The sequence below is a fragment of the Danio aesculapii genome, chromosome 7 (genome assembly GCF_903798145.1).
Source record: "Danio aesculapii chromosome 7, fDanAes4.1, whole genome shotgun sequence".
NCBI lineage: Eukaryota > Metazoa > Chordata > Actinopteri > Cypriniformes > Danionidae > Danio > Danio aesculapii.
Window position 1 is genome coordinate 61,691,290 of NC_079441.1, and position 26,322 is coordinate 61,717,611.

The 26,322-nt window shown below is 35.9% G+C and overlaps 1 protein-coding gene across 1 annotated transcript; it reads left to right on the forward strand.

Annotated features, from left to right (window-relative positions):
- Window positions 1–889: 889 nt before the first annotated feature.
- Window positions 890–25,074, forward strand: dthd1 (death domain containing 1). The gene is made up of 9 exons (XM_056460795.1): window positions 890–1,104; window positions 5,156–5,660; window positions 8,190–8,514; window positions 10,817–10,996; window positions 19,128–19,360; window positions 21,842–21,997; window positions 22,082–22,371; window positions 22,756–22,991; window positions 25,003–25,074. The coding sequence occupies exons 1-9, from the start codon at window positions 939–941 to the stop codon at window positions 25,072–25,074; spliced, it is 2,163 nt and encodes a 720-aa protein (XP_056316770.1). The 5' UTR covers window positions 890–938.
- The last annotated feature ends 1,248 nt before the right edge of the window (window positions 25,075–26,322 follow it).

Consider the following 26,322-nt stretch of genomic DNA (forward strand, 5'->3'; position numbering starts at 1 on the left):
TAGTATTTTTATATTGCAGTATTTTTATTTATTAAGTATTAATCAATACTGACAGTATTCAAAGTAATGTGGTAATAATATGAAATGTTTCTTGGGCACCAAATCAAATAAGCTCATTAGAATGATTTATAAAATATCACGTGGCACTAAAAACTGGAATTTCAGCTTTAACATTACAGGAATACATTACATTTTAACCTGTTAACTGGCATTGCAACTGTTTGATTTGACCTTTTGTCCATAGACTACCATTAAAACAAAAATAACATCAACATTTGCTTAGAGGGGTGTAAGTACTATTAAACCACACAAATTTGTCTTTCTTTTCTTTCCTAGAGTGGAAGTTAAAGAGGTTTTTTTATTTAACAGCATCACTAAAGCTACCTTAGGTGACAAATATGTAAATATAAGTACATTTAAACAAAATAAGGATTATTAATAATGATTATTTGTAATAAGTTTAAACTTCTATTGTAATTGTACAATGAATATTATTTCTATATGCAAAATACCTTATTCTGTCTGTACCTCATTTGGGTCACAAGCCGACAGATTCAAACATTCCTCTTCTTTAGAGCCGTCCATCTCTAAAGAAACTCTTTTGTGGCCAATCAATGCCTTCAGTTTGCCATGACGACCCTATTTTTACAGGCCTGTGAAGGTAAATACTAGACTTACTGTGAGAGAAGACCAGACGGAGAAAAAAAACATCTGACAATTCACAACTAGCAATCAAATCTTCAGTTTTTGTTTTGCAGCTCTGAGTGAACAGACTTAAAAATATGGTAGATTCACTCTCGCGAGATCATGAACTGCTCAGGCTCTTAGAAGAAGCCATTGAGGAACTGAGAGGACTTCTACAACCAGAGGAAGCAAGAGAAGCAGCAGAACATGAGAGACTCTCTAATGGCTGTAGAGACTCAGCCGGACTTCATACAATGCTCTTCCAGCTCCTTAAAACATTTGGCGAGTTTCAAACCAGGAGAGTGTGTGAGCTGAGAGAGACTCTGTGCTCTACAGCAAACGCACTCACTGAGCAGAGGATGTGCTTCGATTTGGCACACACATTTCCAGATGCAGAGCCGCAAACAACAGCTGATGTGGGTGAGTGCTGAGAGATCTTTCTTTATTCTCTGACTCTCTTTCGCAAACTATAGCTTCACTAGCATCCATGTACATATATCTAAAGAGAAATTAAATAGAAAATGGAATAAAATTTGATTTTTTTAAATGTATTCCTTTCCCAGTAATGGGTTGCAGCTGGAAGGGCATCCACTGCGTACCTGTAAAACATATGCTGGATAAGTTGGCGGTTGATTCCGCTGTGGTGACCCCAGATTAATAAAGGGACTAAGCCGAAAAGAAATGAATGAATGTAATAATAAGTGTTTTCCATATATATATATATACATACACACACACACACACACACACACACACACACACACACACACACACACACACAGACACATATATATATATATATATATATATATATATATATATATATATATATATATATATATATACACACTCACCTCACTTCATTAGGTACACCTGTCCAACTGCTCGTTAACGTAAATTTCTAATCAGCCAATCACATGACAGCAACTCAATGCATTTAGGCAAGTAGACATGGACAAGACGATCTGCTGCAGTTCAAACTGAGCATCAGAATGGAGAAGAAAGGGGATTTAAGTGACTTTGAACATGGCATGGTTATTTGTGGTCTGAGTATTTCAGAAACTGCTGATCTACTGGGATTTTCATGCACAACCATCTATAGGGTTTACAGAGAATGGTCCGCAAAAGAGAAAATATCCAGTGAGCGGCAGTTCTGTGGGCACGGATGCCTTGTTGATGTCAGAGGCCAGAGGAGAATGGCCAGACTGGTTCCAGCTGATAGAAAGGCAACAGTACCTCAAATAACCACTCGTTACAACCGAGGTCTGCAGAAGAGCATCTCTGAACGCTCAACATGTGAAACCTTGAGGCACAACCGGGTGCCACTCCTGACAGCTAAGAACAGGAAACTGAGGCTACAATTTGCACAGGCTCACCAAAATTGGACAATAGAAGATTGGAGAAACATTGCCTGGTCTGATGAGTATCCATTTCTGCTGCAATATTTGGATGGTAGGGTCAGAAAGCATGGATCCATCTTGCCTTTTTTAAATGGTTCAGGCTGGTGATGATGGTGTAATGGTGTTGGGGATGTTTTCTTGGCACACTTTGGGCCCATTAGTACCAATTGAGCATCGTGTCAACGCCACAGCCTACCTGAGTATTGTTGCTGACCATGTCCATCCCTTTATGACCACAGTGTACCCATCTTCTTATGGCTTCTTCCAGCAGAATAATGCACCATGTCATAAAATCAGCAAACATAATTAGGAATAGAAAGATAATAATATATTGCAAAGGAAAAAAACAAACTAATAAATTTCATATTTTTTTGTTTCTTTTAATTTAAAGATGTAAATTTAATTTTAAATGACTTAAAATGTTATTTATTATTTTCATTCATTCATTCATTTTCTTTTCGGCTTAGTCCCTTTATTAATCTGGGGTCACTACAGTGGAATGAGCTGCCAACTTATCCAGCACATGTTTTACGCAGCGGATGCCCTTTCAACTGCAACCCATCACTGGGAACGATCCATACATACACACTCATATACTATGGTCAATTTTAGCTAACTCAATTCACCTGTACCACATGTCTTTGAACTTGTGGGGGAAACCAGAGCACCCAGAGGAAAACCACGCCAACACGGGGAGAACATGCAAACTCCACACAGAAATGCCAACTGACCCAGCCGAGGCTCGAACCAGTGACCTTCTTGCTATGAGGCGAACGTGCTACCCAGTGCACCACCATGTCACCATGTATTATTTTTCCTTGACATATTCATTTGGGTGTACTATTTATAGGACTGTGGTTGTAAGTTATTTTTTCTTATATTAGCTCTAGTTTTGGCTTTGGTACTGACTAATCTAATGTTATACACAAACATCTCATTGTGTTGTATCCTATAATTTTTTTTAAATGTGTTTTTGTCATAAAAAATTAATACATTTTCAACACTGATAATGATTTATAAAAAAAAAATTATGAATTCTTCACCAAATTACTCACTCACTATCTACAGCGGAATATCATTGGAATAGCCTATAATTTCTAGCTGCAACCCAGCACTGGGAAACACCCATACACTCTTTCATTGCACACACTGACTTACTATGGCTAATTTAGTTTTTTTTAATTCACCTACAGCGCATGCCTTTGGACCGTGCTCCCGGAGGAACTGATCAAATTAACACATTATAATAATTTGTTATGAGGAAAATTGTGTTTAAAGTTATCCAAATTAGGTTAGCAATGCACATTATTAATAAAAATGTTTTTGTGTTGTTTGTTGTTATATATTTACAGTTGAACATTTTTAAATATATTAATGGAGTATGATCTTTCCTTAATATAATTTTTGGCATAAAAAAAAAAAAATTAAGTTTGACCCATACAATATATGTATGGCTGCTGTTAAAATATACTGATGCGAAAAAAGACTGGTTTTGTGGTCCAGGGTTTGCTATCATGAAAGCATTTGTTATCATGAAAAAAAAGACATTTATTTTAAATGTATTTTAAATTGGAAGATTTTAGTTATTATTTTAATGTATTTTACCATATAAACACATGATGGCGCTAAATCTGAACATTCTTTTCTGTCTCGTCTGAAGTGCATGTCATACACTCACTGGCCACTTTGTTATGTATTTTTTATTAGTACCGGGTTGGACCCCCTTTTGTCTTCAGAACTGCCTTAATCCTTTGTGACATAGATTCAACAAGGCACTGGAAATATTCCTCAGAGATTCTGGTCCATATTTACATGATAGCATCACACAGCTGCTGAAGATTTGTCGGCTGCACATCCATGAATCAAATTCCACGTTCCATCACATCCCAAAGGTGCTCAATTGGATAGAGATCTGCTGACTGTGGAGGCCATTTAAGTACAGTAAACTCATTGTCATGTTGATCTCAGTCTGAGATGATTCATTTCACGCTTTATGACAAGGTGTGTTATCCTGCTAGAAGTATCTATCACAAGATGGGTACACTGTGGTCATAAAGGGATGGACATGGTCAGCAATAATACTTAGGTAAGCTGTGGCGTTGAAAATGTTGCTCAATTGGTACTAATGGGCCCAAAGTGTGCCAAGAAAATATCCCCCACACCATTACACCACCAACACCAGCCTACCATCTGAATGTGGCAGCAGAAATCGAGACTCATCAGACCAGATAACGTTTTTCCAATCTTCTATTGTCCAATTTTGGTGAGCCTATGCGAATTGTAATTTTCCTGATTTTAGCTGACAGGAGAGGCACCCGGTGTGGTCTTCTGCTGCTGTAGCCCATCCGCCTCAAGGTCATGTTGTGCATTCAGAGATGCTCCTCTGCAGACCTCGCTTGTAACGAGTGGTTATTTGAGTTACTGTTGCCTTTCCATCAGCTGGAACCAGTCTGGCTTTTCTCCTCTGACCTCTGGCATCAACAAGGCATTTGTGCCCACAGAACTGCCGCTCACTGGATATTTTCTCTTTTTCTGACCATTCTCTGTAAACCCTAGAGATGGTTGTGCATGAAAATCCCAGTAGATCAGCAGTTTCTGAAATACTCAGACCAGCCTGATTGGCACAAACAACCATGCCACATTCAAAGTCACTTAAATCCCCTTTCTTCTCCATTCTGATGCTCAGTTTGAACTGCAGCAGATCGTCTTGACCATATCTACTTGCCTAAATATATTGAGTTGCTGCCATATGATTGGCTGATTAGAAATTTTCGTTAACGAGCAGTTGGACAGGTGTACCTAATAAAGTGGTCAGTGAGTGTACATATATGACTTTTTTTATTGTTTTGAGCGAAAATGTTTGGGATTTAATAAAGTATTTCAAAAACTTAGACTAAACCTTTTATTTCAAAGCAGATGTATTATAAAGAAATGAGTGTTTTGGTCTTTGAAAAAAACTGATCTCTTTACATTTTCCTTAAGCTTCTTGAGTCCACTTAATGAAAAGTAAAAGAAAAAATAAGCCATCCAATAGTTTTTTGCTTTATGATGTGCATATTCTATATTTTCAGATGCTTCCTATGGATCACCTTTATTTCAAGACCATGTGACAGATGTGATTCTTCATGTTCTGGAAGATGTCCACGCCATCATAAATCAGTTGAGTGTAATGAGCAGGAGGCTCGATGCTGGTATTGCTTTTCTTTCTGAAGTCAGTGAAGAGACAGATGATCCAACCAGTTTTGGACGTCTGAATACTGCAAACAACATGAAAACAGAATCCAGTAACACAAATAAACCACTGGAGCAGCTTCATGAGAATCACAGCCTTGCAAACGTTCAGTCTATAAGGCTCACAGATGATCCTACAGATGCAGTGAAGACCTGTACTGTGGTTGAGGATGACAGAAATAGGAGAGATGAGATCTCACAAACAAGAACAGACTCAGCGGATGAAAATATTGTGGAGAGTCTGAATATGAATGATAAAGTGGATGAAAAAAAAGAAGGAGAGGAGAGAGAGAAAAGTAAAGGAGAGGAGGGTGAAAGGCTGAAGCAGACACTGGTCACTGTTGGGTAAGTCTACACATACTGTATTAGCCTTCCTGTTATTCAATAATTCATTCATTCATTCATTTTATTTTCGGCTTAGTCCCTTTATTAATCTGGGGTCGCCACAGCGGAAAGAACCCCCACATTATCCAGCACATGTTTTACGAAGTGGATGCTCTTCCAGCTGCAACCCAACTCTGGGAAACACCCACACACACACACTCATTCACACACATACTGTACACTACGGATAATTTTGCCTACCCAATTCACCTGTACCGCATGTCTTTGGACTGTGGGGAAAACCGGACCACCGGGAGGAAACCCACGCGAATTCAGGGAGAACATGCAAACTCCATACAGAAACGCCAACTGACCCAGCCGAGGCTTGAACCAGCAACCTTCTTGCTGTGAGGTGATAGCACTACCTACTGCGCCACTGTGTCGTTATTTTTTAACATTTTTTTTCTTCAGGAGTTAGGATAAAACAGAATGAATTAAGGTAAAATAATATAAGGGCAAAAATATTAGTGTTACGGTCATTAAATGGAGTACCCACCAGGCTCAATAGAGGGCACTCAAGCTACACTCTAAAAAACTGTGTTATTTATTTATCCCAATAGTTGAGTTAAAAATATTTGGTGCTTTGTTGGGTTATTATTAACCTTTATTGGGTTATGTATTAATAACTTTATATATATATATATATATATATATATATATATATATATATATATATATATATATATATATATATATATATATATATATATATATATATATATATATATATGTGTGTGTGTGTGTGTGTGTGTGTGTATATATGAACCCTCTAAAATCTATTCATTCTGACATTATGCATCATGATTTATTTCTGTTCTTACCTGGTTTGTTTTGTGTCTGTTTGTTTTTTGGATTGTGATTGCCTTCTGCCTGCCCTTACCATTGCTTATGCTTTTCTTATTCATTACTTATTCATTATGCTTTTGTGGATTTATGCTTTTTACCCCTTATGTTACCATTTTGCACCTCTTTGGACCATTGCCAGCTAACCATTCTCTTCAAATTATAATAATTATCCCCCTTAAAAGAATTATTATTTAATTTATTAGACTTATGGGTACCAAATAAAAAAAAAACACTGTAGGACTTGCCTAATTACCCTAACTTGCCTAGTTAACCTGGTTACGCATTTAAAAGACACTTTAAGCTGAATACTAATTAAAACATCATCCATTAATTTTCCTTTGGCTTAGTCCCTTTATTTATCAAAGTTCCCACAGCGGAATGAACCGCCAACTTATCCAGCATGTTTTACACATGCTCTTCCAGCTGCAACCCAGTACTGAGAAACACCCATACACTCTCACATTCACACATATACATTACAACCAATTTAGTTTATTCAGTTCCCCTATAGCGCATGTGTTTGGACTGTGGGGAAAACCGGAGCACCCAGAGGAAACCCACGCCAACACGGGGAGAATATGCTAACTCCACACAGGAATGCCAACTGACCCAGCCAGGGCTTGAACCAACGACCTTTTTTGCTGTGAGGTTACAGTGCTAAATACTGAGCCTTTTTAAACATTTATTAACAATAAAATGTACTGGTAATCATGGCAAAGACAAAAGAAATAAGTAAATAAGTTTTGTTTATTTATTTTATTATTATTGGTAATTAAACTATTATGATGAGAAATGTGCTTTAAAAATCTTCTCTCTATTAAACAGCACTTAAAAGAATTAAATGAATTACATTTTACAGTAGGGCTAATCATTTTGCGTTCAGTTGTATATAGTCAACATATAAGGGAATGATGATTTAAATGAGCTGTTTGGCTCCACATCATCTACAGCAAGATACAGTACATTTCAAAATAATATATTGTTTGTGTTGGTGTTATTGAGACAAAACAAAGTAGAACTAAAGTACAAAAGCACATCAAATACACAAAGTAAATGCATAATGCACAAAGTAAAACAAACTACACATTTTAATTATAATGTGATCTAAAGAATCTTTTTTTAGAGCAAATAAATCTAACTTAATCTCCCATCTCACTCTTTTTTCATTCTTGCTTAACAAGGATTTGGGTGACAGGCTGCTTATCTAACAATCAATCATTCAATGATAACTTAATCTAAAAATTTAAAACCGCACAAAAGCAAATTCACTCAAAACAATGCAAAAACAACCAATTTTAAATTGTTAGCTAAATATATGTGTCTTAAGGGTGTTTTTAGCAACCTGGGACATATATATGACTGTCAACATCTCAAAACATGTGTTTTGGTGTTTCGTGACCCTTTAAACTACCACTGTGGCTGAGCGTGATTGTTTTCTGTTACCAGTATATACAGTATTTTAAGCAATATTCATTAATGGGGTTTACTGAAATTAAACAAGTAGTACTACAGATTTGATCTCATGTGTCTAAAACAGGATTTCAAACTTGTTTTATTGATGAAAACCTTTTAAATGTTTAAATACAACTAATAAAGAACTAATCCTGTTAATACCTTAAACAACTGTGTTTGGCAATTTTTCAGACTTGCAGACAGAGCTGGATCCTCCAAGTCTCCTAAACTCTGCTATATAATGGCCTCATCAGACATTGTGAGTGCAATGAGCTGTGAGTTGGTGGACGGTCTAAGTTCTCTGATAGTGTCTGGATCAGAAGAGCTGCTCAGCGCCGTCCTCCGCATACAAACCTACAGCCATGTTAAATGTCCCTTTCCACTCACGGTAGCAGTGCCATTCCAGGCCAGTTACCGTGGGAATTACAGAGAGATCATAGTGAAAGTGGTGGATCCAGGACAAAGAGTCAGCTACGTCACACCTGTGTCTACTGAAGGGTTTTTTGAAGGACAACGGGTCTGTAATAAAGCTTTTTCAATTTTCTATTTTACACTTACACTTTTTATGTGTCCATGCATTGTTTAAAGGATTAAATTACAATTCTACCATTATTTTCTCACCCTCAACCTGTTCCACACATGTATAAGCAATCCAGGCTTATTAGAAATATGTGCCCAGGGATATACTTTTGAGAACTGAGAAGTATGTATCTTGGACTATGTCTTCTTGCTGTTTTTGTTTCACAAAGCCACTAGGGTAGGGCTATTCAATTGGCGGCCCACAGGCCGAACACAGCCCCCGAGGCAATATGTTCCGGCCCTCAAAATAGTGTGACCAAGACATCAAAAATAAATTTATTTCAGTTGAAAACGGCCGCTATAGTTATGAAGTGACATGCACGAGCTGCAGTTGAAGGCTGCACAGAGCGTGAGTCACCTGACATTAAGCGAGTGAGTGGCACGGGCAGCCGTAAACATTTGTTTATGTTTGTAGAAAAGGCCTTTTGTGCAATGCATTGATATCATTAATAGGGATGCAATGATTAGCCGATTTCACTATTAACCGTGCTTTAATTCATTACGGTTAATTAACCGTAAAGGCTTCTCAACACCGCGTTTCTGTTGCACGGAACAAAACTGATACAACTAAACAAAGTTATGCCGAAGCTTATACCGAGGCTAATATGCACGCACATTGGATTAACTCTATCAGCAGGCCGTTCACATATTGCGTCTTTTCCGAACGCAAGTTTATTATTTCCAATGGAGACCCGCGCATATAGGAAGCGGTGCGGGCATGGCTCGCAAGTGGACCGACGCACTCAGATTAATTACACAGTAGAAATAATATCACGCTGTAGTGGTGAGAGTTGTGCGTGGCTTTCAGTGCAATGTAAACGAAAGATATACGTTAGACGAATTATTACAAATTATTAAAATGATTATGCATGTATGAACGCAGATAATAACAACAGTTTATTTAAATTCTGAGCTAAAATAAAGCTTAAATTAACATTAGACAAATACTATTTTTTATTTATTCTTATTTTTATGTTGTTTATTTTTATTGTGAAATCATCACTCAAGTTTAAATCAAAAACTTTTTAATTTTTAAGCCCAAAGAGAGAAATGGACTGTTGTTTGTTTTTTATTAATATTTTGTGCTGTATTTGCTTACTGAGCAGCTATAAACAACACTTTAAAATATAAGCAGTTTATTGTGATTTGTCTAAACTAGTAGTGTTTTAAATTTAATAAATGCATAAAATCGTGATAACCGTGAAACCAGGATTATTCTTCAGACTGTATAATCGTACAACCAAAATCTATAATCATTTAATCTCTAATTGTTACACAGTTTAAAACATAACATATGAACGTGTCTGAATGCAGAAGAAGCCTACTTAAGCAATGCACTGCTTTTGTTGTGCTTCGAAATACAACATTTGTATATGTTTGTAAAAAAAGCCACATTGTACAATGCCGTGATGTTTTGTAGTTTCATAATACAACATAAAAACATTTTAATGTAGAAAAAGCCAACATGGGTGTCCTAAGGAGCAAAAATACAGCATATGGGCTCTTACTGTATATGCTGTTGTGTCGTCACTCATATTGCAAGTCATATCTCTCTAGTCCCTCATTTGGGATGCTTTTCATGAACTGGCCCCCGTGACAAACTAATTGAATAGCCTTGCACTAGAGGGTGTCATGTACACTTTTGACAATCTCAAATACATAACTGGGAACGTTTCTTCATATGTACCATTTCTCATAAGTCCACCAGAGGCCACTGTGTTCATTTCTTGTCCATCTCAACAACCTATAAGAAAAGCCAATCAACTTGTCGTTCGTACATAATATATTAACTTGATCTCGACTGACCCACCCAACCCCTAAACCCAACCGTGTTTTCAAAAGCAAAGTAGAAGAGAAAAGTCATTGCTGCTGTGTGCTGTATTATTGTGTCTGTTGCTGTCTATGAAGGAACAGGGAGATCTGAGTTTATACAAAATATCTTAACTTCTATTCCCGTCTTAGTTCATTTATGGGCAAACTAACCCTTTAAGATGTCAAGTGCCAGGTTAACACCAATAACTGGGTCGTATATAAAAGTGGTCTCTATGTTTAATATTATTATTATTTATTTTCATTTTTTGTATTACCTTGGCAATGAATTGCCATCTGGAACAGCATACGGGTGACTAAATTTTAACTTTTGGGTGAGAACTTGGCCAATTTATTTGTTTATTTTATTATTATTTGTTTGTTTGATTTTGGTGGTGTTTAATGGTGGTGTGTATTTTTTTTCTCCACAGGGTTCATTTGCGGTAGTGCGGGTGTATACTCTTGGTGTGTTTGCAGTTCTATCCCGTTTGAGGACAGAGAGCTTCACAGTCTCTAAGGCCGGACTGTCTCTCAAACTGAGTGTGGACTCCAGAATATGCCTTGACTACTTGCCTGGATCCTTCACCACACCAGTTGTTGCTCAAGTGATGGTACATTTACAGTTTCTTTTCAATCAGGCTGCATCACAACCTTATGTGAGGACTTACATTAAAACCAGCATTATCCACATTATTTTGAATGAAAGTTAATTTCTGTAAATGCATGAGAACTCCAATTTATAAGTATAGCTGCAAGAAGCAATTCTAGCTGCAAGTTACAATTTAACAATTTATTCACAGTAGGTTTATGAAAAAAAAACCCATGGTTGTCAAAAACTCCAAGTCCGGTTTTAATACAATAATGTGTTGAGGAGATATAACCTCATGTTCACCTAAACACTAGGTGACAGTGTGCCAAAGAGTGAATGTAACCACAGGTCATGGTTATCAAAATAAATGCCAAGTTTGGCCTAAATACCGCAAAGCTTTAAAGAGATATAGCCCAACTAGTGGTAGGTGGCACTGTGTTGAAATGGTGCTGGTAACATGGGGTCACGGTTGGCATAATGAAAAAAAAAATGGTCTGACTATGACATTGTGTTGAGGAAATATAGCCTCATGTCCACTTTGGCATGTTGTACATCAAGTTCAATTGTGAGTTATTTGTGATGGCTAGATCTCTGAAAAATCCTTTGATAACTTTTTGCCAGGACAGTCTGTTATACTGCCACCTATGGCCCAATCTCCATGAATGTCATTAACAAGTAGTTTTTGAGGCAAAGTTGTTCAGATTGAGGAGGCCTAACATATGATATGCAAGCATGTGCGAAACTTTGTGCAATATAGTCACTTATACACATAAAATGAAATGTCTCCCCCTGGCTGCCCATTTCTTTTAGGTTTCTCACAACCATAGGTCCATGAGTTAATCAAGCTCACAGGAGTTGTACCAATTGGACTCTGTTTACCTTGTCTAATAACTGCTGTAGACATTGGTGGCACCTTGAATTTAGGGTTGACACAATACTGGAATTCGATATCAATTAATACTGAAATTTTGAAGTCTCTTTCTCGTGAACATTTGAGTGCTGTTGAGCATGCGCTTAAACACCACTGATTTGCCATTGTGTTTACGTGAAATGACTGTGATTGGCTGTGAAGGTCATCAGTTCTGGTCTCACCAGTTTACTGTGTGTAACCATACATTCAAGAACACTGAAGTGTTTTAAACGGTGGTGTTTTAAAACATGCTGCACAGCGCTCAAATGTTCATGGGAAATGGACGTTTTTAAAATGTCAGTATCAATTGGTTTCGAATTACAGTATCGTGACAACCCTACTTGAATTAAGACACTGCATTTCAATTTTCGAGTAAGCCAAACTACCTGTCCCTCAGTTAAAACTACTTTTTTTACAGCAGATTTTTCATAACTTTTGATATTTAGATGTGTTTAGAAGGTATTAGAAGTGTTTAAGCACACCAATTTCATTATGATGATTCAGCAAAAAAACAAGGACTAGTTTGCACATTTTTTTTCCAAAGAATTTTAAATACATTGAAATTTCACCATGGTGGCGGCCAGATCAGACGCTTGACAACTGCAAGACATAAGCCAAGGATTACAAAGATTAAAGACATTTAAGTCTGCGGCAATAGTTTAGGATTGTTTTGTGTTTTGGCCACTGTAGAGCCATCATCAGGCCTGATTCTGGTGAATGGGGTGTGTACTAACATCTAGCAGAGTTTTACATCTCCACAATTTACGATTTGGACTGCTGATTAGTTTAAGGTTAGAATGGTGACCTTTGAACTTTTCAAACAATTACAATAGGGCTCACCACTTGAGCCCCAAAGAAAAGAATAATTACAAAGTGAAATAACGTAGAGGGTGGCTCAGTGGTTAGCACTGTCACCTCACAGCAAGGTCACTCGTTCGTGCCTCAGCTGGTTCAGTTGGCATTTCTGTGTGAAGTTTGCATGTTTTCCCCGTGTTAGCATGGGTTTCCTCTGCGTGCTCCAGTTTTCCCCACAGTCCAAACACATGCGCTATAGGTGAATTGAAAAAGCTAAATTGGCCATAGTCTGAGTGTGTGTGATTGCAGGAGTGTATGGGTTTTTCCAAATGCATGCTGGGTTGTGGCTGTAAGGGCATCCGCTGGATAAAACATATGCCGGAATAGTTGGCGGTTCATTCCGCTGTGGCGACCCCTGACAAATAAGGTACTAGGCCTAAAGAAAATGACTGAATGAATATTAAAGTAAGATATTTGCACTATAAACTAGTGTATTAAGACAATACATATCAATTATATGGTAAGAAATATCCATTTGCAATAATAAGAATCATATATCAGCTGTTTCACACAGCTAAAGTACTTTATAAAGGCAATACTGTAAGACACAGGGGTATCGCTAGACCCAATTTACTGGTGATCTTAGCATCACTCCAGTTGCGTCTTAACATTGTTTAAGATTATTTAGAATATTAATTGTACTGTATAATAACAATAATACTTTTATTTTTTATTTTATTTATAATAAATATTTGTTTTGTATTTAAAAAAATTATATATATATATATATATATATATATATATATATATATATATATATATATATATACATATATATACATATATATATGCATGCCCCAGTAAAGCTTTATGTCTAGTAACGCCCCTCGTAAGACATATGTTATATTTAGAAATGGCCTTGTCAGCTCTTACATAAAATGTCAATAAAAAAAATGAAAGAATATTTGTTTTGTGCGGCAGTGTGAAATTTCTGTATGTTTGCAGGACATCTCTAAATGTATTTTCTTTATTTAAATGTTGGCTCTAAAGATAATTGCAGGCTTTGAAAATTGTATGTTGCACTACAATGAAGCTGCTTATAAAGCCACCTTTCCTCAACCTCCAACATAAATTCAATTGCATATGATTGCCTGGTTTATAAATGGTTGTGAAGCAGGGTCCATTAAGAGTTATACCTGCCTCAAATTGATTTCAGGGAACTGAAAAACAAAAATAAGTACTGTTGATTAATAGAACACTGAACACATGAAAAATGCTTGGGTTTAAAGTGTCTGGTTTTGCCTACACCGCTGTTTCCACACTAAACACACTAAAGTGTTGTTTTTAAAAAAGAAACCACCACAGTAACTTTTTTCACCTTTATTTCTAGGAGTGGTCAATAAACACTCCTTAGAGCACACCTCTGCTCTGACCGATCATTCTTAAGCTCAATATATATAGATCAATATATATATATATGTGTGTGTGTGTGTGTTTGGATTGTTATTTTCACCACTGTGGAAAAAAAAGAAATCGAATGCCCTATGCTTATTGATTAATGATACTTTTCATTAATTTTTACTTTTTATTTTAATTGCAACAGCTATAATAGCATTTTTCCCCATATCTTGAATTTGTAGGGCAATTTTGTTGATTTTGGTGGGATTTCATCCATGTGCCCCAATTAATTCCCCATTCTGTTGTGAAGCAACCATTACTTATTCACCATGATTAAATGAATAAATAATAAACATATCCACACACACAAAAAACCTACCAATATGTGTGAAAGATAAAATATGTTTTGTATGAACCACTTAGGGATTCAAGAATAATTTTTAGAGGAAATTGTTGGTAATTGTAATAATCCTACAGTTTTTTTCTGTCCTGTAGCCAGAAATTGTCTCTGAAACGGTGAATCTTTCACTTTTAATTTTATTTAGGCTAGATTATTATTTTATTAAACAAACCAACACGATCTCAAAGCAATTCATGTTTCGGTGTATATAGCAGACTTGTTTTGAAGCGCTCCACCTCAAATGTTATCCGTTATTCATGTTTATCTAGATAACTGACCAACAAAAGATACATTAAAATTAGGATTCGTTTCAAACAAAATTAGTTTCAAAAAGATATTTTTTACAAGAGAAATTATATGAATTTTATTTTTGTTTCTGCCCCTTCATTACTTAGCTGTGTGGGTGGATGATTTGTTTCACTCCTTGGAAAATAAGGATTTAATGAATGCTTCGCTGTGATTGTATCACAAATCTCAGTTATATATTTGCTCATTTTTTTCATGTCATTATTTTAAAGATTGTCTTGAGCATCTGATTTTCCTTGCTGCAGCTGATGTGCTTTCATTTTCGCCTTCTCAGTTGCGGCAAGTTCAGGCGAGGCAGTGTTGAATAAACAACCCATGGCAGGAAAATATACATTTAGATAAGAAAATATTTAAATATTAAAAAGCAAATATACGTTTGATCCTATTAATGTCACAACGAATGCCCTTAAATGATGTAGTTATTAGTTGTCTTCAAGCATCAGTGTTTATTGAGATTGAACTAAGATAATAAAAAAATTGAAATTAAGATATGAAATATAGTTATGGCAACATTTGTGACTGATATGGGAAATAACACTTGTTGTAGACGTCACAGGATGACTGATGAAGGTACAAGAATTTGTTACCCACAAAAAGTCAAGATTTTATCAAGAAAAATAATCTCAGAATCTGACATAGTGACTTTCTTAACGGACAAAAAAAAATCATGTGATCTGACTGGGGCTTTAACCAATCAATTGACAAGTTTTACTCTCCTTCCCTGTGTACTGCCATAGAAGCATCGTTAGCATTAGCTGTTATGCTTTAAAGGCTAATGATTTCAGGCTTGCTGTAGCTTTTTCTGGTCAAAATCGATCAGCTATTTCAGGTGTGTTTGATTAGTGTTGGATGTAAAACACTCTGAAGCAGGTCATGTTTCAGGGACAGTAAACCTATTATTATATTATATATATATATATATATATATATATATATATATATATATATATATATATATATATATATATATATATATATATATATATATATATATATATATATTTGCATTATATATTTGTGTTTCCTAATTTATTTAGCCAATTTTTAATAAAATACTAATATAAAATAATGTTAATTTGTAATATTGTTTATTTATTAAATCCAATGTTATCTCACAAGGTGAATATGCACCCTGTGAACCAAAATCTATATATTTTCTATATCAACAGTTGCAAGAAATTGCAAAAAAGAAGTTTTTGCATAAATTGTACAGAAAATGTGTTCTGTTCTTCATCTAAGTCACAACAATAGAAAGACACAGTCTACTTAAACTAAAACCACACAAATATGATATGTTTTCATGTTTTTTGTAAACATGTAAAGTCACAGTGCAGCGTGGAAAAAGTAAATGAACCCCTAGGCTAATGATTTCTCTAACAGATAATTGGAGCCAGCAGTCAGCCAACCAGCCAAACAAACCAGTTCAATTATTGTGATAAGATTGGATGTGTTTGTTAAAGCTGCCCAGCCCTATAAAATCAACACAAACCAGTTTTGACTTTGCTGTTCTCAACAAGCATTGCGTGATGTGAACCAGAAAACCTACAGTACAATCAAGAACTGTTCACTTGCATGAAGCTGGAAATTACAAAAGTATCTCTAAATACTTTGATGCCCGGGTGTCCACTGTAAGGCAGACTTTAAACATTAAACAAGGTTGGAACTCATGAGAGGACACCACAGAGGAAGCCACTGCTTTGGAATTCATGTCCGAAAAAACACTGCAGCATGTTTTCAAGCATCTGGATGTTCCACAGCAGTACTGGCAAAATATTCTTTGGAAAGGCAAAACCTCAATTGAGTTGTTTGTAAAGAACCCAATACTATGTGTGGAGAAAAAAACTACAGCACAACATCATCAAAACATCACCAACTGTAAAATATGGTCAAGGAGCCATCATGGTTTGGGACTGTTTTGCTGCCTCAGGGTCTGGACGGATTGAATAAATTGAATAAATTAAAGTTTATCAACACATTTTGCAGGAAAACTTAAGACAATCTGTCCGCCAACTGAAGCTCGACAGAGGATGGGTGATGCAACAGGTCAACAACTTAAAGCATAGATCTAAATCAACAACAGAATGGCTTCAACAGAAGAAAATACACCTTCAGGAGTGGCCCAGTCAAAGTCCTCACCTTAACCAGATAGAGATACAGTGGTATGACCTCAAGAGAATGATTCACACCAGACATACCAAGAATATTGCTGAACTGAAATGGTTTTGCAAAGAGGAATGGTCCAAAATCCCTCATGACCATTATGCAGGTCTGACCTACAACTACAGGAAAGGTTTGTTTGAGGTTATTGCTACAAAAAGAGGGTCAATCAGCTATTAAACCTAAAGGTTCACATACTTTTTCACCCTGCACTGTGAATGTTTACATGTTGTTTTCAATTTAAAAAAAAACACAAAAACATATCATATTTGTGTGGTTTTAGCTTAAGTAGACTGTGTTTTTCTATTGTTGTGACTTAGATGAAGAACATAACACATTGTCTGCCAAATTTATGCAGAAATCCAAATAATCCCAAAGGGTTTAGATACTTTTTCTTGCAACTGTAGATATAGATAATATATACCGTAGACTTTGGTTCACAGGGTGCATATCCACCTTGTGAGATAACATTGGATTAAATAAATAAATAATATTACAAATAAACATTATTTTATAATAGTATTTTATTAAGAATTGTCTAAATATATTAGGAAACACAAACATATAAAGCTCAGAGGTTAACTATCCCTGAAACATGACCTGTTCCAGAGTGTTTTACTTCTTACTTTACTGTGAAATGTATGCAGAAAGACATGCAGTAATACTTTTTCTTGCAACTGTATATTGCTATATATTATTATACTATCTATAAAATAATATACCAAAAGAGAACAATAAACAGTGAGAATGTAACTTGTTATTAAGAAGTCATGAAGAAGAAGAAGAAGGAGGAAGAGGAAAAGAAGAAAGAAGAGGTGTGACTTTCTGCTTTTGGTGTCTGTTTCCAAGGTGGTTCATGGTTTTAACATTCCGTTAAGAATGTCTTAGTGTAAGAATTTATTGAATTTACTCTGAGCAGTGATTTTGAAACTGACACACCTATAATGAGCTGGTTTAGGGTTAATCAAACAAGAGTCCAGAGTTTAGCAGATGGTAAGTTAACCTTGCCCTGTTGTCAATAAAAATAAATCAACTATTGTAAATAAAATGTCACCTTAGAATTATAAGGTTCTATCTGACATTTTTGTCAAAATTCAGTTATTGATATATTCTTATTGAATATTATCTTATTTACATTATGGAATGTTTATTTTTTATAAATTGTTTACATTTTAAGGCTTTCTATTTAAAAAGCAAATGTTACACACTCACTGTTTGCTATGGAATGCAAAAACCTTGAAGCTCAATATTTCAAAATCATTTAGAACGCAGATAAAACCTTATAATTCCAAGGTGACGAAAGGGTTACTGGAGGGTGTTTTACAGAAAAAAAGTCTTTCTACTTCAGAATTTCAGTTTAGTCAGTATGCTAGCTGCCGTTGGATCCTATTTAAAATATTTGTCTATGTACAATACATCAATTGAATTCAGGCAAACTGCAAAAGTGTTATTTTCTAACGCAAATATATATATATATATATATATATATATATATATATATATATATATATATATATATATATATATATATATATTTACAGATCCACAGGTCAAATCAGACTTAAAATATCTCATACAAATACAGTTTATACTGTGACAAAATAAGTATAGCATACATGTGCGCGTGTGTGTGTGAGAGAGACCCTGGACCACGTGGGTGTATATATAGATTTTTCTTTTTTTTTGCCAAAAATCATTAGGACATTAGGTAAAGATCATGTTCCATGAAGATATTTTGTAAATGTCCAACTGTAACTATATCAAAACTCAATTTTTGATTAGTAATGTGCATTGGTAAGCACTTTATATAAAGCACATAACTTTAAAGATGATTTTCTTTACTCTATGTATTTTCTCTTTTTTTTAACCCTCAGATTCCAGATTTTCAAACATTTGTACATCAGCCAAATATTGAACAATATATCAATTAAAAGTGTATTTATGTTCACTTTCATGTGACTCATGAATCTCAATTCCAAAAAAAATTTACACTTATAAGCACAGTTTGGTTATTATATGTTATACAAAAGCATCCAAGTTACATTCACCACAGACCTTATCATGAATTTAAAACACTTATCATTAAAACACAAAGGAAAGTCTTAAGAGAACCACTGGTTAATTAGTTTTGCTAGTTTTGATGCCAATACCAGGCTTTAACATTAGGCTTTCTTTGTGTCTCCTCAGGTACAGCCAGTGGATGCTTTTATTTTATCGTCTCTAAAATCCAGAAATGATTCTTACCATGAAGCTCTTACCTCAACCCCCCTGCTTTACCTCAGCCATCCATCAAACCTTAAACTCAGACGACCACTGACAGTCAGCTTGCCCTGTCCTCCAATCTGCGACAAGAGGAGAGCTGCAGAAGATGCTGACAGACCTGCTCGAGCATCAAACACTTTCTCACCACAGCTTATGAGGTAACATACACTTCACTGGAAATGCCATGGCAACTACTACTTATAAATTCGTACAATCTTTTATTTTATATAATGTTCTTTTAAGCTTATTTTTTTATCATACCTATTCTAAAAATATACAACCAGTGAATGAACAAATTCACATTGTAAAACATGCTGGGAAAATGCTTCAAAACAAAGATTATTTGGTTGTTTTTTTACAAGAAATTCATTTTCACACTGTAAAACCGAACAAGTTAACTCAAACCATTAAGATTGCTTTTAATCATTTTATCACATTCTCATTTAAAGAGTACCTATGATGAAAATCATCTTTTGTAAGCTGTTAAAAACACAATAAGTCTCTTTTAAAAATTTCCTGACGTTAAAATAGGAGCTAAATCCTGCAATATTGAGGCCCACTGCAACATGAAGTAGGTGTGCAGTTTTCCCCGCCCACTAAACTGATTGACAGCCACATATTAACATGACTCTATAATGATGTGTACAGTATAATCAGTCTATACAGTGATCATCTGCACCTCGAGAATGAGTTTTACAAGTTTAAAACGATTTTAAAACAGTGCACGTTTGTGATAAAATCAGTTAAATCGCTACGTAGTCATCACCACAGCCGCATGTCAGTATAATTCTAAAAGAAGACTCTTCAATCCTGGTTGGTGGGCGTTAAATCAGGTATATTTTGTACATTAACATAACGGATATCCATACAGTAGTGAATATTAATGTGTATCCTGTCATTTTTGTGTGCCCGTGTGTGTGCGCATAATGACATTGTGTGTGTGACTCATCATTGCAGAAAGGCTTGAATTAACGCCTCAACAAACACATCAAATAACCACTGGAAAGTTCTTACTGCAGTAAGGGAGATCTGCACCATTCTTGTCTGTCACTGTGTTGTTTATCAATGTGAAATGAAGCAGGTGAAGACTACATCCATCAGAGCAAACTCTATGGCTTTGACACACATGTGGGAACGGTGGGCAGGGGGGAACCAGATCATTTGCAGTGAAGGCACAGGCAACAAAAACAGCTACAGTGTGCTCAGAGCTGAAAATCTGCATGTTTAGAAAGGCATAATAAATAATCTGATGGATGTTTTGAGTTGAAACTTTACAGACACATTCTGAAAACAAAAATGACTTATCTTAAATTTTGACAAAGGGGTAAAATAGGTGCCCTTTAAGTTTAAAAACATATTTTTGAGTACACGCATTTTCAAATGCGTGTACATAATATTAAATTAGATTTTAACTTCATTTAAATTCCAACATAACAGAATATTAACCACTAACACATAAAATATCCCTCTTAATCTTGAGCAAAACCACATTTTAACTAGTTCTAGTGTTTAACAGTCAGAAGCAATGTACTTCGGGAACTCATTTGATTTGAATTCTGCATAATATAGTCTATTATTGGCATCCCCTAACATTTAGCATAACTTTTTTTTTACATTGAACTAAGCAATTTTTTTTGTATTTGTAGTTTTACAGTGCACAATTTCACATTGAATTCAATCTTATCTGTTATTTAGCTCTTTCTTTAGCATTATTAAAAAAAAATACTTGCACAATTTACTAAAAATGTTTACTACACAGTAAAAAATGCTGGGTTCTGTCAAAAATTTCTTCATGTTGTACCAACACAAGTCAATTAGCTGACCCCCTAGTTTATCGCGATTCCATGATCGCTGAATCCAACGCAAAATCAACAAAAAGAGTCGCAAATTTTTGCATTCCTGCAAAAATCTTAAATAAATGCTAAATAATCGCAAAAGAGAGAGAGAGAGAGAGAGAGAGAGAGAGAGAGAGAGAGAGAGAGAGAGCGAGAGAGAGAGAGGGAGAGAGAGGGAGAGAGAGAGAAAGAGAGAAAGTAAGATAGTGGACACAAATAAGAGTTAAACAACCTTCCTTTGGCTTAATCCCTACCGGTTTGGATCTGTTTTAGATCTTGTCTTGACAAGAGACCAAAATAAAGAAGCTTTATTTTTATGATTTGTATCATTGTGTCAGATTGCACACCTAACATAGTAGGCTACCTAATATGGTAAATAATAATAATATATGATATATAAATTTCTGTGAATTACCACCACAAAATCTGTCATTTTTATCCCAATAAAATCACCAAAAAAAAATCGTGAAAATCTAGGGAGTCTGAATTAGGTAAACTTACTAGTTTTCACAAATTTAAATGTATTGAACTTAAAACCAGTTGTCGGGGGAAAAAATGCCTCAATAATTGTGTTGATTCAGCTCATTTTAAATAAGTAGCTTGAACAAGCTGCAAAACAAATTTTTGAGTCTACATTTTTCAGTAATAATGTAATGTAATGTGTAGTTACATCATTACATATTGTTAGTGTATGTCATACACCCGAAGCGCTTTACAATCATGGGGAGAATTTTTTAATACCGTAATATTGATACTAAAATGACTTTGGTACGGAAAGTTTTTTGTTGTTGTTTTTTGATACAGGGTTGATGGTGCCTCAGTAAAAACTCATAAAGGCTGTAAGGAGCAGCTGGCTCTGCTGGGCTGGACAGAGAACCACTGGAACGTTCTGGATAAAGTCAGTGTTAAGAACCTACAGAACAGCTTGGTCTGTTTTGAGCTAACAGAAAGCTATGAAAGGTATCCAAAACCAATGCATGTGTGCGTCTTTATCAGAATATATCAGAAATGTGTTTTACCTTTAAAAACGTTTTCCAACCATAGGTTAATAGTCCTTCGCCTTCAGTCCTCTGTAAAATCCTCCTGCCTGGCTTCATTAGTTGAAGAACTGGAAGAGGCTGTAAAGAGCTTCTCTGTGACAGTGATGCTGCATCATGAGCGTTTGGACCCCTGCAGTGTGGTTGTGGAGACCCTGTCCAGCAGAGATGTGAGCTGGGCACTGCGTGAACTGCAGGATCAGGGTTACTGTGGTCCTCCAGACTCCTCATCTGAACTCTCCATGAGGGAGGGAGAACAGCTGCTGATCCGATTCAGTGGGAACATAACCTGCGCTGGTAAAAAAACCAACAACAACAACAACAACAGCAATCTAAACTAATCTTTAACATAAATAATTTTGTATTAGTTAAGACCCACACTCGAAAAAGGTTGGGTTGTTTTAACTCTATGTTGGTTCAAATATGAACAAATGCAACATGGACCCTTTTCATATTTGCAGGTGTCTCGGTAGTGGAAGTTGTCATAGTTGCGCAAACTTAAGAGCGCAGTGAATCGAGAAATACAACAAATATATTTTTTTACAATCCTACAATTTAACCGTAATGCTTCGCTCAATAAAAACATTCATTGTTATGTGTTAGAATGCCAGATTATTTACCATGTGTTTGTATGTGTGTTTGTGTGTGTATGTGTCTGTGTATGTATGAATGAGCCAATAGGCAATGAACAGACAGATTCCCACATAATCACATTCCACAACCAAAGAAAGAACCGTCTGTATTTGACATTAAAAGAAGTGGACCCCTTCGGCAACCACAGCTCTCCACACTACAAAGGTGTAGCCAGTTTCTTCAAGGTCAGCAAAGATGATCTGGTCTGGAGTGATGATAGAGCATTCGTTAAGGACTGTCCGCTAGAAGAACCTGTCTGCCGGCTGCCGATCACTCTGCCCAAGGTAAACGTAAAATTAACATTTACTTGAATGACAACAAATTTACTCTTTTATAATGTAAGGGGTAAAGTACATCCAGTCAGCAGAATAAAACCCAACAGGCAGCACTGAAGATCTTTATTGTGAAAAAACAACTGCCTGAATGTACTTTATCCTACTTTTTACAATAAGTAAAAATTCAACACAAAACATAATAGTCTATCAAATCTTTAATTAAATGCAAAGCTGACAGAAACATAATGGCCGAATGGAGCATACACTAAAGTATGTACAACATAGGCTCATTCTGAAAATGTAGCCCTATATACATTTCTGGAGATCGCAAATTATGGAGCCAGAAGTACGTATGGCTGCATTTTGTTTTTAAAATGAATGCTAAGGGGCGGTATGATGCCGCTCCTTTTTGCACCTACCAGCTGACCACTTACCTCCATATTGAAAGCTTTTCCGCTGTTACCAGTTAGTTTAGTAGCTCGACATGTAAGTTGGCGGACTTGAGATGCAGAGCGTTGACTACATTGACGGGTTTGGAATCTGGCAAAGAACAGCTCCAGTAAGCAGGTAAGACAGAAACAGAAGCCAAAAAATAAAATAAACAAGTAAATAACAGGGTGAGAATGTGGTAAAAACTGAATAGGTGGTAAAAATCAGGCGATGGCTTTTCTTTTTCTGCATTACTTTTTAAAACTGTCAGTTGGGTTAGGGGAGTGGTTGGGCGGGTCAATTTGTGCTTTTGAAAACACTATTGGTTGGGTTTAGGGAAGGAGAAGGGTGGGTCAGTCGATTGGTCAGTCAGTCAGTCGACAGCGGCCTCTGGTGGATTTGCGTGAGAACAGCAGGCGTGAATGGCACTTGCAAGAGAGATTTGAGATCTCAAAAAGTGTACACAGTGGCCTTTGGTAGATTGACGAAAACAAATATATCCTGGGATATATTTGCCACTCTTCAGAAATGTATACAGCGGTACGTTTTCAGAATGAGCCTGGGTTGAGTACGTGGTGTGACAGACAAGCATATAAAAATGAATGTGGATAAATATGGATGTGAACCTATTGACTGATGGTCAAGATGATTTGAAATACCCAGATGAGCCTATGTTATTAGTTTCAGTGGTTGTTATCTTAGAATAACATACCATGGAATGTCGCGACTAACCAATTAGAATCAAGTATAAGAAGGCTTTGTAATAAAAAAGTTACGTTAATATATCAAATAGGGTTGGGTCGATGGCCGATAGACATCATGATGCTGAACCGGCATGGCGATCCTATGCCCCGCCCCCATCGCAGCAGCAACCCGCTTGGGAAAAATACACACTTAGGCCCGTTTACACTAGTATGTCTTAGTTTTAAAATGGCATTTTAGGATGAAAACGATCCACATCCACACTGGCATGAGCTTTGAGCACAAAACCCCAGAGAGCAGTGCATGTTGGACAGTTTATCAAGAATGCATCACTGGATCACGTCTCACTATAGTTGTTAAACATGATATTTAATTAATCTTGTCTCCATCTAACGAGTCTTCTGTCTTTTATATCTATTAGGTAATGTGTCACAGCGTCAGTACACTGCTTCAATCTTTCGCTTTCACGCTTGTACTTAGTAATTTTAGCGAAAACCTCAGATACTGTTGGTTGGTTTCTGTTGGTTGTGCACCTTTTTTACCAACCAAGTTTGTCAACACCATTATGACACAAATCACTCTGCCTGTTCATGCCGGAGTCCCCCGGAAAAAGTTATTGACAGGTGGCGATTTGTGTGTAACTTATTTTTATTTATTTATGATTTGATTATGGGTAAAATAAAGACTATGTGGGTCAGGTAGTTGAAACAATAGGCAGAATGGAAAACAAAATGTTCTCGTCTGATGTTTCTCTGGCTTCAACAAAGCATTGTCAAGTGGCTTGGTTTTTAGATATTTTTACCGGAAAACAAGACAAAACTTCTAGTTTGTTAAGAAAATTATTTTTGCCATTGTTTTGGAGTCAATTTTGTTTTGTTGTTTGTTATAGGGTGCCAGAACAGTCTTTCAGCCTGTGAGAATCAAGTTAATGCAGCAAAGTGTAACCCAGCTCACTGACTAGGTCACTAAGACAAATTATAAATAGTTTATTTTATATTCTAACATTTTATTTTATGATTGAGACAAGAAATTGTGAATAAAGTTCCTTTATATGACATACATAGTGTTTAAATAATAATAATAAATAGAGAATAAAGTAAGTTTTGACTTGGTTGAGGTCGGAGGTTAGCTCCGCCCCCTTGCGTGTGTGAGAGAGCTGCCGGTGACGGAGAGTCACTTTGATTAAGCAGCGCGAGCAGATTGAACGAGAGACAACAGAAAACTTATAATTAATCGAGACACATTCTTCTTTATTCTCCCTGTTCAGTTTTAACTTTTCTTGGCCGGGTTTTTTTTTTTTTGTATGTATGTTCTTCTTCGTGTTTCTACTCTGAAATCCCGATCTGTCCCTGCCGTGGATGCTTTCTCGGTGGTCCGGACATGGCGAGCCGCCCTCTTTGAAAGATCGTGCCTGGAAGTAAATTAATCCGTTGTTCACTGCACTGGTAGGACAAAACATTCTTGCACTTTCACTGCGCTCATATTTTTGTTTTTATTCGTTTTTGGACTTTGCTCTATCTGGACTGATTTTTTGGATTTTTCACATCGAGCTGGAACTGAAAAGAACATTCGAGTGTTGAACATTGAACTTGGACTTTGAATTACTACTTTTATCCAAATTTTCCTTCTTTTTTTGTTTTTCTTCTTCATTGAACATGCAACACGTGATTTGTGAAACTGAATCTGTATGAAGTGGATTTATCATCTGAAGTGTTGGGGATTTCAGTGTATATGATATATACATAGATTACTTTAATTTAGTATTCATAAAACTGAACTGGTTTTAACATTTATTTATATGTTTTATTTTGTTTCCATCATTTAACTTGTTTAATATACTTACCTCAGTTATTTACTGTAATTTTTGAGTCTGACTTATTTATCTATCAAAAATCGGTTGTTATTTCTATACACTCTTGTGAGCGAATTAAAATCTTCTGACATCTGGTCCTAATAAAATAGCAAATACTGTAAAAATAACGCAATAGAAAACACATAAATAACGCATAGAAAAGGGTTACAAAAGCCAAACAGGTATGTGAAATATTTTTCATTCTTCAAATTATCTATCTTCCTAGATTCCTGTATTAGTTCAAGAATGCAAATTTCCTGATAATTTACTCACCACTTTAAGAGTCCATCCAGTTTGATCCAATGGTGTCCACTGGTAGTTGAATGTTTATTGATTGTTCTGTCTATTCAGAGCACA

Coding starts and splice junctions, on each gene's coding strand:
- dthd1 (XM_056460795.1), top strand. CDS start 939: ATGCTCTTCCAGCTCCTTAAAACATTTGGCGAGTTTCAAACCAGGAGA. Junction 8,515..10,816: donor GGTTTTTTGAAGGACAACGG/GTCTGTAATAAA, acceptor TTTTCTCCACAG/GGTTCATTTGCGGTAGTGCG. Junction 10,997..19,127: donor CAGTTGTTGCTCAAGTGATG/GTACATTTACAG, acceptor GTGTCTCCTCAG/GTACAGCCAGTGGATGCTTT.